The sequence below is a fragment of the Carlito syrichta genome, unplaced genomic scaffold (genome assembly GCF_000164805.1).
Source record: "Carlito syrichta isolate Samal-C Ts95f unplaced genomic scaffold, Tarsius_syrichta-2.0.1 Scaffold311939, whole genome shotgun sequence".
NCBI classification, from domain to species: Eukaryota; Metazoa; Chordata; class Mammalia; order Primates; family Tarsiidae; genus Carlito; species Carlito syrichta.
In genome coordinates this window covers 170,269-187,447 of record NW_007256035.1, presented here as the reverse complement: position 1 = coordinate 187,447, position 17,179 = coordinate 170,269, and the positions used below count along the sequence as shown (strand labels likewise).

The 17,179-nt window shown below is 34.7% G+C and overlaps 1 protein-coding gene across 6 annotated transcripts in view; it reads right to left on the bottom strand.

Annotated features, from left to right (window-relative positions):
• CDC42BPA (CDC42 binding protein kinase alpha) overlaps nt 1-17,179 on the bottom strand; it is a 338,092-nt gene that overhangs the window by 211,189 nt on the left and 109,724 nt on the right. For all 6 annotated transcript variants that reach the window (XM_021718207.1, XM_008069336.2, XM_008069337.2 and 3 more), the window contains exons 3-4: nt 16,651-16,734; nt 5,540-5,635 (exon numbers count right to left, since the gene is read on the bottom strand). In XM_021718207.1, coding sequence (XP_021573882.1) covers nt 5,540-5,635; nt 16,651-16,734 — 180 coding nt within the window. The remainder of the gene's footprint in view (nt 1-5,539; nt 5,636-16,650; nt 16,735-17,179) is intronic.

Sequence of the window (17,179 nt, the reverse complement as noted above, 5' to 3'; positions counted from 1 at the left end):
AGAAGGGATAGAGTCAAAGGTAAAGGTTGACAGGAATAACCTTAAATGGAAAGATTCACCTCATCCACATTGAGATAAGAATAGGTAGAAATATGGACAAACTTACACATAGGGAGAGGAGGAGAAATGTTGAGTTCATGGAGAAAAGAGTGGAAAGTTAAGAAAGTTCATGCTTGAGTAAACAATGGCTTTCATTTTCTCCATAAAGTAGCAACCATGGAATGCAGGTGCAGGGATATTTACATAATATCCATATATGAGAGGTAGGGATCATAACTATTATTCCTGCTTTATGGCTACATAGTCAGAGACAAAAGAAGTCAAAAGATTTGCCCAGACGTCCAGACAGTACAAGAACAAGAATTCAAGGTTATTGATCCTTATACCAGTGCTTTTTTTACTCAGATTTAAGAGTCAGTGTTAAATGAATAAAACTAACTACATGTATTACATCAAAAGTATATGCCAAAATAACAAAAATGAAACGAAAGACTGAGTCTTTAGCAATCATATTTCAATCCAAAATAAAGAACCACAGATCTCTAGGTATGGATACATAAATCATAAAATTTCCAACAACGAATTTTTTAAAAATCTCTATTTCAAAGTTTGTGCTTTTTAAACAGCTCCAGTCCAGAGAACCATGCTAAAACATCCGAAAACATGCAATAAATCAATTATGTATCCAAGAAAAAAACACCTCAAAGAACACATATGCTTCTAGAAATCTTCTTAGAAAACTTTTTTAGTCATCTTGCTGTGATAGAAAGAGATTAATAGTCGATCTTTAGCGCCCCACCTTATAGTTATTCTTCCTTGCTTTATTTTTTTTACTACTAAAAAATACTTTTCTGATAATATCTGTCGTCACAAATTTGATTCTTATAAAGAATTTAGAGTTCATAAGTTACTATAATTTAATATTCAAATATCTTTCACCTTTTAAACAATTTACAAATGCTAATTCAAGAAGCAAAAATTTTTCTGTTTCTTTTTTCCTACACATGAAATAACTAAACAGAAAACAATGAATAAGGAAAAAAACAAATTTCACTGGTTCATAATATACTAAGTTATAACTAAGTGGTAAGAATTTTATGTGTCCATGTTGATATAACTAAGTGCCTTTGTATTTAATGAGTTTTTTTTAAGGAAAAAATGTTCTAATTACATGTTAATATTATTCATTAACTTATGCACCTTTTTAGAAGTACAGAAAAATGCACATTTGCTATGAATCTATACGTTTTTCCATAAACTAGCTGCAGGGGTAAGTAGGTTAGAAATGAAAGTCAAGTTACTTAACTATAGCTTTCCTGAATTTTATAGCACTATAAATCATGTTCCTTACTTAGTTATTTAAAAGCTACCAGGGTTAAAGTTACTTTAGAAAATAACTGTGTGTAATAAAATTTCCTTTTTTTTTTTTTTTGTATTTAAAAGCAGGTTTATCAACATTTTAAAGTAATGTTGGTTTCTAATATTTTATAAATGTTTAAAAGAAAATCCTTGATAGTAACCAAGACTTCTGACTCTGAGAGACTTATAATGAAGGTTTCCTTAAACCAAAGAAAACCTGGCAGATTATAGGAGAATACAGAATATTTCAATTCTTCTCCAGTTATCACAAAACTTTTACTCTAATATATTTAATGTCTGACATATGCAGACTATTACTGAGCAATGTCTTTAAAAAAATAAATGTTAATCCCAATGTCAAATGCAAAGAGTGCAAATAAAACTAAATAGCTTAAATAACACAAAAGATATTTTTCTTATAAAAGTTTTGGCAAGCCAGGCTCGGTGACTCAGCCTGTAATCCCGCGCCTTTGGGAGGCTGAGGTGAGTGGATTGCCTGAGCCCGCGGGTTCGAGACCCGTCTGGGCAGCGAGACCTCATCTCTACAATAAATCAAAAAATCAGCTGGGCGTGGTGGTGCATGCCTGTAATTCCCGCTACTTGGAAGGCTGAGGTGGAAGGATCGCCGGAGCCCAGCAGGTCGAGGCTGCAGTGGCCGGGAGCGGCCACTGCACTCCAGTCTGGACAACAGAGTGAGACTCCAACTCAAAAAAAAAAAAAAAAAAGTTTTGGCAAAATTTTGTTACATAAATAAGTCTAGAGATTGGCACAGCAAGTTCTGTAATCCCAGAACTTTGGGAGGTGGAGGCAAGAGGATTGTTTGAGTCCAGGAGTTCAAGACCAGTAGTGACACACACCTGTATTACCACCCACTCAGGAAGTTATGCAGAAGGATCACCTGACCCCAGGAGGTCATGCTGGAATCATGCCACTGTACTCTGGTCTGAGTCACAGAGAGAGCCCTCAACTTAAAAACACACACACACACACACACACACACACACACACACACACACACACACGGTATTTGATACTTTGTACATATATATATATACACACATATATATGGTATTTGGATATTTTGCTTCTACATTTACAAATTCCTTTATTTATTTCTATACTTACACCAAGATGTAGAGTTTTGTTTTTTTTTTTTGAGTTGGAGTCTCACTCTGTCACCCAGACTGGAGTGCAGTGGCCGCTTCCGGCCACCGCAGCTTCGACCTACTGAGCTCCAGCAATCCTTCCTCCTCAGCCTTCCGAGTAGCTGGAATTACAGGCATGCGCTACCACGCCCGGCTGATTTTTTGATTTATTGTAGAGATGAGGTCTCGCTGCCCAAGCGAGTCTCGAACCTGCGGGCTCAGAAAATCCACTCACCTCAGCCTCCCAAAGGCGCGGGATTACAGGCTGAGCCACCGAGCCCAGCTAAAATGTAGATTTTTAAGCAATGCACAAATCTACAGTGTTATACCTATATATAATAGAATACATTTTCATAGTAGACTTTAGTTTTATTTGAAAACATTTGAAAAGTATCATGATAAACTTTTTGCTAGCAAAAACTTAGCATGTGTTTTAATTTACTCTTACAAATTTTGCTCACAAATCTAGGCAGATTATATTTACACAATATATCCATCCCTAAAATTTCATATAAGTACTGTAAATCCAATTCAAACATCATTTCATTCAATTTAACAAATGAACAAAGCTGTATGCTATGGCTTTTAACAATTCTCACTACAACCCACAATAATACATATGGTTTTTATGATAATCCAGTACATTATAAAAGAAGTATAACAAAATATTATTCTTAGCACTTGCTATGAACTCTGCCATTTTCTATTCCATTTAACCTTTTAAAGTGTTGCTTGCTACTGTCCATTGAAAGAGGATTGGATTTTTAAAAAGTGGTACATATACACAATGGAATATTACACAGCCATAAAGAACAAAATTATAAACTTTGCAGCAACTTGGATAGACTTAGAGTCTATAATACTGAGTGATCTATCACAGAAACAAAGAACTGAGTACCACATGTTCTCACTCAGAGGCAGACCTTGAACAATTATCATAATACTATAATAAAATAATTGGCAATAGTGGGAAAATGCCAGGGGGAGGGAGCACACCTCATCAACAAGGGTACCAGCATAATGAACATTTATATACCTAACCCTGAATTGTATCCCACATCTTTAAAATAAAAAAATGTTTTTAATAAAATAAAATGTTGCTGCACTAAATTGATTTTATGACCCACTGATGGCTCACAATCTGTACTTTGAAAATTATTGTTATATTCTGTAAGAATGTAAGGATAGAAAGGACAAATAATAGCACTGTTTTAACACCTGTATCTGGCCTGAAATCAGATAAACCTTTAATTTTATTTTAGCTAAATAGTTACACAAACCTTTCATTTTATTTTAGCTAAAGATAGTAGGGTTTATATAATTTATTTAAAATTTTTTAAGTTACACCCCAAAATTTGAGATATATACATACATGTGTTAGTCATGTAACAGCAGTACCAAAAAAAAACATGAAACTAGAATAAGATGAGAAACATTCATTCCAATGGGAAATACTGGAAATAACTATTTTAAGATGTAGAATTTGAGCACAATTTTAAAGTATTAGCTGGATGAACAAGAGCAGGGGAAGAGGAATGGCACTGGTATTAAAGGTATTGTGGACACAAAATAAAGACAAAATATAGACAAGTAGCGTATATTCAAAAATGATGGGTATTCCAGTCAGGCTGAAATGTAGGGTTTATGTGGTGAGCATAATATTTTAGTCTTTTTTTTTTAACCAAATACTGTATTTAACACTATTGACCATTTCTTTCACCAACTCTCCTTTCTTTAGTTTCCATAGTATGGAATCTTGATTCTCTTTCTTGCTCTGATATTTTCCACTAGTTTTCTTCTTGGGTTCCTCTACCTCTGTCTTCTCTAGGCACATTCGTTTTCACATTTTCCAAGCACTACTCAGTTATTCTCGTTTACTCCTTGTATTATTCATTGTAATCTACAAATTGAATTGGCCAACTTTTTCTGTAAAGGGCCAGATAGTAAATACTTTAAGCTTGGCAGGCCAACAGGCAAAATCAAGAACATTATATAAGTACTTATATAATAAGAGAAAAACAAATTTCTACATAATTCTCTGGTTTTACAATCAACTACTGATGTGGCTACCAATGTCCAACTTTGAGCAATTGTTCCCACCAAAAGTCTAAAACATAGTCTTAAGACAAATTTCTCTCTCCAGGGCACATTTCTTTGGTTGTTACAATCAAATATGATTTAAGTAAGTCAACAATGGAAAATGGCTTTCCTTGCTTGGCTACCTAATGAGCTATTCAGAAACTTACTATAGATGCAGATGCATTTTCATTTTTATGAAGAAATTCTGTGTGATAAGATATTGTGTTTTTAATTTTCTAAGTATTCTGATAGCTGCTTTCCCATGAGTTGGAAATGTTAGTCTGGAAGTGTTAGTCTGGCAATGTAGAATACTACAAATAAAATATACTAGGAAAATCATGAAAAGAAAAAGTCCTGAACATATTCTAGAGTATTTAACTAATAGGAATTAAATCTGCTTGGATTTAGTTCTGGCTTACTCACTAGCTCATTCATTCATTCATTCATTCATTTTTTTGAAACAGGATCTTACTCTAACCCAGGCTAGAGTGCAGTGGCACAATCACAACTCACTGCAGCCTCCATCTCCTGGGTTCAGACGATTCTTCCACCTCAGCCTCCCCAGTAATTGGGACTACAGGTGCATGCCACCACACGCAGCTAATTTTTTTTAAAAATTTTTATAGCGAAGAGGTGTCACTGTGTTATCCAGGCTGATCTCAGAACCCTTGGGCTCAACTGATTCTCACACCTCAGCATCCCAAAGTGCTGGGTTTTTATAGGCATGAGTCACTGTATCCACCTGAGTCGCTTATTTAAAAACATAAAAAATTCCAATGAAAAGGTATCAAATTACCTTGTGAGGGGGGAATAAAAAAAACATGTCAAGTGAACAACATATACTCTGTAAAATATAGTGATTTTCTATATAAAACCCACATTTAAACAATTCTTAAATGAAAATACTGCTAGTTCTTTCAACAAAATTAATAAGAATACAGTAAAATAATTCTTACTAAGTTGTTGTCATCCTGGAAAGCATAGTGCAAAGTTGTAATCCATTTATTGTCTCCATTCACTAATACATCCCTTTCTTCACGAAAACATGCTGTCTGAAAAGGAAAAAGAAAATTTTTAGAGAATACTTTATGTAAAACTAGAATATATGTTATGCAAACAATTGCTTGATATGTTTGTGATATTTCTATTCTAAAAGAGAAATACATCCAGTATTATATGACTTTTCACAACACAAGCTTCAAAGCATTCTCAGAAACTGGGCAACTGAATAGTACATTTAAAAAAAATATTTTACAAGGGAGGACCCAAAAAGAACTGGAATTTATTTAGAAAAAATTATGTACTTTTTCTTACATGTTTAAACTTCAGTCACCTTCAAAGTACTTCTGCTCGATGCAATACATCTATAGAGATGCTTTCCTACTGTTCAAAACAGTTTTTGAACTTTGTTGATTTTGATGCCTTTTAGTGTTTCTGCCATTTTTTTGTTTGTTTCACCTCTTCCACATCAGCAAAACGTTTCCCTTTGATTGCTTTTTTCATCCAGGGAAATAAAAAAAAAGTCACTCGGATGAGATCAGATGAAACGGGAGGGTGGGACACAAGGGTCTTGCTGTTTTGTGGTCAAAAACTGCTGAACACAGCGTGGTGTGGGCAAGTATGCTTGTAATTCACCAACATGAAATGAGCAAACACATTGAAAGAAGTCCCCCCCCCCCCCAAAAAAAAACTCAGTGAAGTAGAATGCAGCCTCTTACAACAATGCTAGTTGGTAGATTGAGACTGATCGTTTCCTAGAACACTTACTAGGCAGGGAAAGCCTATACTACTAGGGGCCCACCCTCCAAAAGACAACTCCAGGTTTTTTTTGGATCACCCTCATATATTAAAAAAAAGTACTGTTATATTCCTTGTTAGTATAGTGGTGAGTTTAAAAAAATAAAATACTGTTATGGTTCAAGACAATTAGAAAAATACACAGAATTTAGCTAACAACCATGGACCAATCCATTATCCAGATAATATAAATGTCTACATTTTGCTGTATTTACTTCTGACCTTTTTTTTAAAGAAATAAGATACCACTGTAGCATTCTTATTTCTATCCCATTCTCCCCTAATGTAATCAATAATCTGAAGTCAGTGTATAGGCTAGCAATCATATGTTTTGATCACACACATATATGTCCAAAAACAAGAGAATTCTGTTTTGAAAATGTACATGAACAGTATTTTTGCAACTTGGTTACTTTTTACTCAATGACTATTTTCTTTTTAACTGCTAAAGCATTCCATTGTTTGAATGCACCGCAATGTATTTATAAAAACCCCTAATCATGGAAACATAGGTTATTTCCAATTTTGTATTACTACAATGTTGAATACATATATCTGTACAAATGTGAGTTTCTCTACTGCACACACTTAGAAGCAGAAATGCTAGATATAAGCAAATTTCAACTTTATCAGAGATAATCAATTTGCTTCCCTAAGTTTTATACCAATTACCACCCCTACCCCAGTATGTGAAAGTTCTGCTTTTCCCCACATCCTTAACTGTATATGGCATTATTAGACTTTTAAGTGCTTGTCAATGTAATGAGTGTAAAATAGTATCTCATTATTCTTTTAACTAACATATTCTTAATTACAGGTACAGATGAGTAGCTTTATATATGTTTTTCAGATACCTGAATTTTATCTATGAATTGCTCATTTCCTATGACCATTTTCTCATGAACTGTTTTTTCATATTGATTACTTAAAGTTTTAATTTATTCTGAGAATACATTTCCACAATTATAAAATTGTCTAAAGTTTTAATTTATTCTGAGAATATATTTCCACAATTATAAAAGTACATCCTGGAGAACTTCAGAAATATATAATTAAAATTTTTTAAAATTATAAACTACATTATAATTCTATAATGTTATTTTTATATTTTTAATTTAAAACAAAACAAAAATAACAACACTATGCCAAAGACTTCAAAAAGAACTGAAAAATAAAGTAGAAAGCAAAAGTCTCCCTGAGACTTACTCCTATAGTTTTACTGGCCAATTGTTTTGTCCAGAGGTTACCATCACTAACTGTTCAGTATCCTCTCAAAAAATGTCTCTGTATATAAAAACATACACACATACATACTATATCTAGTCACGCAGTATGTCACCTCCCTTTTTTTTCTTTACACGAATGAAAGTATAGGGCTCTATAAGTTGACTTTTTTCAAGTAGCAATATATTTGAACATCTTTCCATATCAGCACATAGAAATTTACCTAATTTTTTCATAACAGCTACACTATATTCCATACACATTGAAAATATAACACAGTATTCTATATATAGAGGGTGCTTAATTATTATTTCCAATAAAGTAAATTAAATAACCATGATCCACAAAACAATCAACACTGTTATGCAATTAACCGTAACATTTTCCATGTATGTATAACCACAAGCATTATTTGACCAAATAGAATTTCCAAAGTCATGCATTAAATAGTAACATATTCAACATTAAAATAAATAAAACTTACATTAAATAGGCAGTTTTCCTTTGATTTGATTATTAAAATCTACAACATATGCTTTGGTTCTTAAGGAGAAAATAAAATCACTTGACATAGTTACTACTAAATCCTATTTCATAATTTAACTGACCTGCAGTTAGGGTTACTGCTAATATTTTACAGAGGTTGTGAAGGCTGTCAAGAGTCTAGGAGACTACTTTCCCCTGGCTTCATACTACTATGACAGCTATCTAAAAATTTAAAGACACTCTAGCTAGAATATAATAAACATTATTTCATTTCATTCATAACTTCAAACTAAATAAAACTCCAAAGACTTTAGTCAACAGGACATAGTAAACATTGAGTTCTAATCTATGATAAAAACTGTTTAGCAAAAAATAAATAATGTAATAAAAAATATAAGGCAGTTCGATGCTGGGGTGGGGGTGAGTGTGTCACTGCACTCCAGCCTAGGCAACAGAGTAAGACTCTGACTCAAAAAAATTAAATTAAATTAAAATATATATATATATATAAACTATGTATAATATAAAATTTCAAATAAATATAAGAGTAGAGAGACTAGTATAACAATGCCCTCCTCACAATGTACCCACCACTCAACTCCAACAACTATTTTATTGTTCAACTCTCTCTCACTTACTACCTCCCATTAGGTACACACACACACATACATTTTAAAGCAAATCCCAGACACATGATTTTTATCCATAATATTTAGCTATTAAACTACTATGCCTCAAATACTGAGTCTAGATATAAAGCACAGACTGTGGTTTTCTTGCTTCAAAATGCCACAATGTCCTCAACTGCTTGCCACAATTGAGAAAGGAAGGGTTCTACTAGCATTTAGTGCCTAGAGGCCAAGAATGCTGCTCAGCAACCTACAATGCATATAGGACAGCCCCTACAACCAAAAATTACCTGGTCCCAAATGTCAAGACTGACGCTGTTGAGAAGCCCAGCCTAGATCAAGATTAAACAAACCATGATGCAAATACCAGAATTTACTTATAGCAAATTGTGTATTTATTCTTTACATGTTTAAACTTGTCAACTTCAAGTACTCTTCATTTGATGCAATACACCTATTGAGAGGCTTTTTCACTGCTCAAAACAATTTTTGAACCATCATTTTTTATGCCTTTTTAGTGCTTCTGCTGTTTTTTGTTTTGCCTCTTCCACAATGGCAAAACGTTTCCCTTTGAGGACTTTCTTCACGGGGGGGCGGGGGGGGCGGGGGAAGAAGTCACTTGGGCAAGATCAAGTGAATAGACAGAGTAGGACATAGGGGCCATGACAATTTTGGTCAAAAACTGTTGACCACTCAGCATGGTGTGGGCAGGTGTGCTTGTAAATCACCCATCACTAAATAAGCAAATGCACTGAAGCAAGCTCCAAAAAAAAAATACACTGAAGCCAAATGCAGCCTCTCACAAAAACGCTAGCTGGCACACTGATGTTGATGGGTTCCATGTTAGAATATTTACCTAGCAGGGGAAGCCTGCACTACAAGGGGCCTACCCTCCAAAAGATAATTCCGGGTTTTTTGGATCTCCCTCATATACCCTGGGGGTTCATAAAGTTGTTCTGGGGTTCAACATAGCTTAAGGCTAATAACATCTACCTGAATTAATTGTTTTAAGAAAACTAAACAAGATTTCTCCACTTTAAAAACAACATTAACAAAGTACCACCAGCTTGGAAGAAAAAACAGTGATGATTATATCCACTTTGGCTTCTTATTTACTGAGAATAAAGACCTCTCTCACATCCATAAGTTATGATCACACAGAAATTCTTTCAAGTAATAACCGAATATTTCTTTAGTCTAATATTTAAGGGGAGAGGACACAAAATTTTTTATTTTTAAAAAATAAACAAGTAAAATTTTAAATAGCAAAATGCAAGAATTCCAAATTTTTAGATCTTATATAGCATGGCATCAATTTTACTTTGAAGTCTCCATTTTAATATATGGTTGATGGGCCAACATGGGATATATCATTTTTAATATAGTTGTCAATAAAAATATTTTAAATATACTTTTAAAAAGAGAAATCACTTGATAACATCCACAATTGGCACGTATACAAGAAAATAAACACATTTACATACTATGAGAGCAAAGATACAGTGGTCCAACTTTTAAATGTAAGATAATTTTAGCTGGGCACAGTGGCTCACACCTGTAATCCCAGCACTTTGGGAGGTGGAGGTGAGAGGATTGTCTGAGCCTAGGGGTTTGAGACCAGCCTGGGCAACTTGGCAAGACCTCGTCTCTACAGTAAATTTTTAAAAATATAGCCAGGTGTGGTGGCGCCCTCCTGTGGTTCCAGCTACTTAGAAGGCTGAGGTAGAAGGACCGCTTGAGTCTAGCAGGTCGAGTCTGCGGCAGCCATGAGAGTGAGTGATTGCACTCCAGCCTGGGCAGCAGAGTGAGACTCTGACTCAAAAAAAAAAGATAATTTTCCTGAAGCAATAGCTATCAAAGTTTAAAAGTATCCTCCCACTCTCCAACCCTTGAGTTCCACTAGAAAACAGTTCAATTTGAGGAGTAGATAAATTCTAGAATCAGCACAACATGAAAATCCCTTAATGTAAAAATTATCCTTAAAAACATTCCAACATCATTATACACAAACTGGTGGACCTCAGGATATCCCACAACAAGATCTCTAATTAACAGCATTTAATAATTTAAAAAATTTTTTTAATTATATATACTTCTTGGGTAGCATGACTAGTTCTGTCTGATGTACTAGTTTCTCTCTCTCTTTTTTTGAAATTTCTCTTCGTTAAACACATGTAGTTAGATTTGGTGAAATAATGGAATGCACTGATAGTTTGATTTTATCTCACTAAAAATTCACATTATGAATAAACTTACAGAAGCACTCCAATATACATGAATAAATATTTTTACATGTTTCAAAATAATTTTTTAAAAATGAGCAAACAACCTAAATACTCATCAATGTTAAAAAACCTAATAAAAATATATCCATTCAGTATAATGAAATATTTTAAAATAATGAGGTAAATCTACAACTATGGAAATGGAAAAACTCAATAAATATTATTAAGTGAAAAAAGCAATGCAAAAAAGTCAGTAAAATTAGTCTTTTAATGTAATTCTATTACAGTAAAATTTTCTGCTAAGAATAAATAAACTCTAATAATTTATTTTAGGCAGAAAGGCTGGGTATTTGGGGGAGAAAAGGGAGCTTTTGTTCTTTCATTTTTTTATTTTCTGTAATGCTTGTATTTTTTTAAAAAATATAGGTGGCAGGTCAGAAAGTAGTGATAGTTTAAATCTAATTACCTCAATTCATTACTACTATTACTACTATTGCTGCTACTAACAGTAGCAACAACAATTATAAAAATAACAAAACAAGGCCAGTGTGCTGGTTCACACTGTAATCTCAGCACTTTGGGTTGCCAGGACAGGAGGATTGCTGGAGTCCAGGATTTTAGAGACCAGCCTAGAAACTTAGCGAGACCGTCTCTCTACAAAATTATTATTTTTTAATTATCCAGGAGTAGTGGCATACATCTGTAGTTCCAGCTACTTAAGAGGTTAAGGTGAAAGGATCACCTGAGCCCAGGAGGTCAAGGCTGCAATGAGTCATGATTGTGCCACTGCAATCCATCCTGGGTGACAGAGTGAAAACCTGACTCAAAACCTTAAAAAGATAACAAGGCCGGGCGTGGTGGCTCAAGTCTGTGTAATCCCAGCACTTTGGGAGGCCAAGGCAAAAGGACTGCCTAAGTCCAGAGGTTCGAAACCAGCCTGGGCAACTTGGTAAGACTGCGTCTCTACAATAAATCAAAATATTAGCCAGGACTATGTGCCTATAGTTCCAGCCACTTAGAAGGCTAAGGCAGAAGGAGCATCTGAGCCCAGCAGGTCGAGGCTGTGGTGGCTGTGAGTATGCCGCTGCACTCCAGCCTGGGCAACAGAGTGAGACTCTAACTCAAAAAATAAAAATTTTTTAAAAAACTAAAAAGATAACAGAACAAGGATAACAACAGCAAAAAATATTAAGACCATGTGGCATTAAATCATACCTTGCTTATGAAACCATTATAATAAGTCCACTACATACAAACCTTCAAGTTGTAAACTTTCAAAGATGCAAAAGTGTGTTTTTCAAGAGTATAGACAGAATTGAATCCAGCAAGGAACCACAACCTGTGCTATCAACATCAGGCTTGAATGAAATTGCAGCTTGCCTTCCATCTCCTATTGCTAACAATCCTTGAGCTCTACTATTTCCCATCTATCTCTTCTGCCTCCTCCAGTCAGTAACTCTTCTTGTCTGTTCACTTGATGCCAGCCCCTGTGTACCAGCTGTTGTCCTGTACTGTACTACTGTACTTTGCACGGTATTGTAACAATGTTTTTTGTTTGTTTTTTATGCACTGTGTGTGAAATAACTTTATAAACCTATTACAGTATAGTGCTATGTAGCCAACTGTGTTATTTGGGTACCTAGGCTAACTTTGTTGGACTTACGAACAAACTGGACTCATGAACGTGCTCTTGGAATAGAACTCATTCATATGTAGGGGGCTTACTATATTATCTTCATTTGATAAATGAGAAAACTAGCCTTAGAAAGGTTTAACTTTCAATGGCCAGTCACAGCAGCTCACGCCTGTAATCCCAGCACTTTGGGAGGCAAAGGCGAAAGGATTGCTTGAACCCAAGATTTGGAGACCAGCCTGGGCAACATAATGAGATTTCATTTCCACAAAAGAATAAAATAATTAAAAATTAGTCAATTATGGTGGCATGTGCCTGTAGTCTCAGCTGCTCAGATGGCTAAGGTGGAAGGTTAGCCTGAGTCCAGGTGGTTGAGACTGTGGTAAACTGTGATCACACCACTGCACTCCAGCTTGGGCAACATAAGACCCCCAACTCAAAAAAAAAAAAAAGAAAAGAAAAGAAAGTTTTAACTCTCAAGACAGAGAGCATATCTGTAAACTATACAGAATTGTGTCTTCCTATAAAATCAGTAAGGACATCTCCTATGTGAGTGAAGTCAGTACAAGCTGAACAAATTTGAAGAAAGAAGTAAATTATACAGAATTGAGAGAAGTTAATTTAAGGGATTACTAATGTACCAGTATAGTCTAAAAGTGATGAATATGTAGAGCTATCAATCTATATAAACTGTGAAACTATTTAACAATTATTAGGCTGCCCAGGTATAAAAAAAGAGACTTCCTAGCACCTTCAACTAATCCATATCCCATTAATTATATATTTGTCATATGCCTTGAAACAGAAATAGGGCAAATAGCTTGGAGGCAAATCTCTAAAACATTGTTTTAAAGCATCAACAATATATAAATTAAAACATAAAAAATGTTGTTGCTCATGTGTAATTTATTAAGCACTACTGGTAGGCCCAGTTTTCCAAAGTTGGATAAGTCATGGTCAGAGAGGTTTTTTTTTTTAATGTTTTATATTTTTTAAAAAGATCTGATTATTCAAATATAGAAATACATTGCCATTCTATTTTAAAGTGAACTCTTCTATAAAAGTTTCAATGAAGAATTACTGCCTAAAAGATGAAAAATTTCTCAAATACTCTGAGGAGAGTACCTTTCAAATACTGAACCAGTCATAACACCTACTTAGTCATAGTGTATAATTACTGTCATATATTGCTCAACAAGATTTTCTAATGTTTTCATCTATACTCATGAGGGATATAGATCTTTAACTTTCTTTGTATGGTCCTTGTCTGGTGATTCCAGCAGCATAATCCTGACATCTGAAAGAGGTGTTATACTCTAGGGTCCCGGAGATCCTTAGCTGGTTATCTTCTTCTCTCTCCCTTTCAAAATCTTATGTTTGTTTTATAGATAATGTCCAGAGTTTTTAGCTGTACTTCATGGGAGAACAGGGAGAAGTGTATTCCATCTTGTCCCAGGAACAGAATATATTAATACTTTTTAACTCAACAAAATACTATTTGACTTTAAACTATTCCTGTTTTATTTTCAATCTTGCCCCTTCTTCTAGTCAGTAATGAAAGTTAGTCCAGAATAACTATTAACAATAGTAAAATTAAAATTGTTTTTCCTTTTCACAATTCTTCCCTAGTATATCAAACTTACTTTAAAAAATAAGTAAACTTTAACTCAATTTTCTTAAATTTCTAACTCTAAAACACTAAACTGACTATTAATTCTGATAGTTAAAATATAATTATTTACTATTTTGTAATAATAAGTTTTGTTTTTCCAGTTGCTGGGAATACTATCGGTCCCTTCAGGGTTTGCTCAGCTGAAGAAAGTCTACCAGTCCAATGCCATGTCCTTCTGAGGCAGCCCATATCCAATGACTGATAGAGACAGGCATAAAGGTCTAGCCATTCTGATCCAATGGACAACTCCGTAGGGCTATTTCTGCTCCAGGCTCCCTGTGGAATCAACTGAGGCTGATGGGCAGCTTCTCCCTGACAATCCCTATATCCCTCTCTTCCCTTTTACAAGTGTCAATCTCAAAAGAACTTCCTTAAATATCCTGCACACTAAACTTAACCTTGGTGTTTACTTCATGGTAAATCCAACAAGTGACAGCAAGGCAATTCGGTCTTAGGGAAATTCAAAAGAAAAACTGAAGATGTTGAATGCCCATGACAAATGACATAAAAGCTTCCAAATACTTTTTAAAATAGGATGTTATGATATGTAATTACCTCTGGAAGATAAAGGGGGTCAAACATGGGTTGTGGTGGTCAAAAAGTACTTTCAGCTTTATCTGAAATATGCTATTATTTGCTTTTCGGGGTGTGTGTGTGTGTGTGTGTGTGTGTGTGTGTGTGTGTGTGTGTGTGTGTGTGTCTGTGTGTGTATGTGCGTGTTTGGAGTCAGGGTTTTACTCTGTCTCCCAGCCATGACCTCCTAGGCTCAGGTGATCCTTCTACCTCAGCATCCTAAATGGCTGGGACTACAGGTGCATGCCACCATGCCTGGCTAATTTTTAAATTTTTTTTGTAGAGACGAGGTTCCACAATGTTGCCCAGGCTGGTCTCGAATTCTTGGGCTCAAGCAATCCTCCCATCTCGACCTCCTAAAGTGCTGGGATTACATGCTAGAGCCGCCGGGCTGGGTGGCTCAGCCTGTAATCCCACGCCTTTGGGAGGCTGAGGGGAGTGGACTGCCTGAGCCCGCGGGTTCAAGACCCGCCTGGGCAGTGAGACCTCATCTCTACAATAAATCAAAAAATCAGCTGAGTGCAGTAGCGCACGCCTGTAGTTCTAGCTACTTGGAAGGCTGAGGTGGAAGAATCGCTGGAGCCCAGCAGGTGAGGCTGCGGTGGCCAGGAGCGGCCACTGCACTTCAGTCTGGGCGACAGAGTGATACTCCAACTCAAAAAAAAACAAAAAACAAAAAACATGCTAGAGCCACCGTGCCCAGCCTCTATTATTTGTTTTAGAAAGTATATACTTGTCTTTCCCTTCTGAGAGTTTTTGTTTGTTTGCTTTTTTAGTAGACACATATATTAAAAAGACTGAAAGCAAAAATTTGGCCAAATGATATTAATTCTGGGTGATAAAACATAATTAATTATTAGTCTCTTGTTTATGTTCTGCTATATTTTCCACATTTCCCAAAAGAAAGGAATAATGAAGTATTTACTTGTAGTACTACCATATCTATCATCATAGGAACAATTTTTGCTTCTTCCTTCATGTCTCTTCATCTTTAAGTTGCTACAAGTACTGATAGATAAAGAAAGATTTCTAAGAGCTAATTTCTCATTATCCTCTTTTACATTTTACCAATCTCCAGGGCTATTACTCAGTCTATTCATCAGTACAACCCGCTTACCAGTTAAAATACTGAAATACTTCCACACTTGTAAGTTCTGCTTCCCTGAGGCCCCAGAATGCCTATTCCATTCAGTCCTTCACTATAATACAGCATAGGAGAGGACCTCTAGTACCTCACCTCAAATCTATGTGTGACATCATTTCTGACCAGGTCATATTTTTAACATTACTCCAACCTATCATTCCCTCAAATCTAGCACCAGCATAAAAAATGTTGATCATTCTTGCACTACTAGATTTACTAAAACTTCTCTAATATAACACAAAACATAAAGTGACTGCATAATTAGCAATAAACAGAATTCTAAGAAGATATATTCAAAACACCTGCTAACTTTTGCTTGTAGCACAATACAGATAAATACAGAATATAAACAACTTACAGGAAACTGGAAATCAACCATTACAAAATTAATTTCTATAAAATAAATTGGTTTGCACACATCCTTTTAACATAGCTGTATAAGTCTCAATTACAAGGATTTCCATATAGCTTCCAGCGAATATTAAATTACCAACATAAATTATAATTTTTATCATAATTAAATCACAACTGGGAATTGAATACGTATTTTATGCCTCAAAAAGTCCCCAGAGAAACAATGTTACTAACTTAATATTTAATGATCTATTGGCTCTGTATAATTTTATAGTTCTCTATAAAAACATTTCTAAAATATTTAAGTATTCTACTACATAAAACTCTTACCTCAGCTCTTTTCAGCATTTCCCATTTATTCAATATTTTCATGGCAAATACCTTATCTGCATTTTTTAATTTCACTACAGCAACCTAGAAAATATAAAGCAAATACAACTTTTAAAAGATAACTAGTACTTTTTTCAGCCATCCATTTCCTTTTTTCTCTCTGTAAAAAAAAGTAAATACCAATTAACAATTATTTCAATGCATTTCAAGTTCTAAGATCCTAAATTAAATAATATTGTCAAGTGAGAAAGTCATATTAGCGAACACATGTCAAATCAATGACTGTATTTGCGAATACTTGAGTTGGTGATTATACATTATAGCCTCTTTTCCAAGTTTTCTGCCCTGGAATTTAAACTTCACATCTACTATTACTAAAAAACTGACCAAATTGTAAAACATGAAAGAACTAGAACTTATTAATTAATGCATTCCAAATTCTAATACGATGCTGCAGGTAATGCATGTTGCCAAAACAAATATGTTCTGTAGGAACCAAACAATATGAAATAAACTAAAAATGATCCTA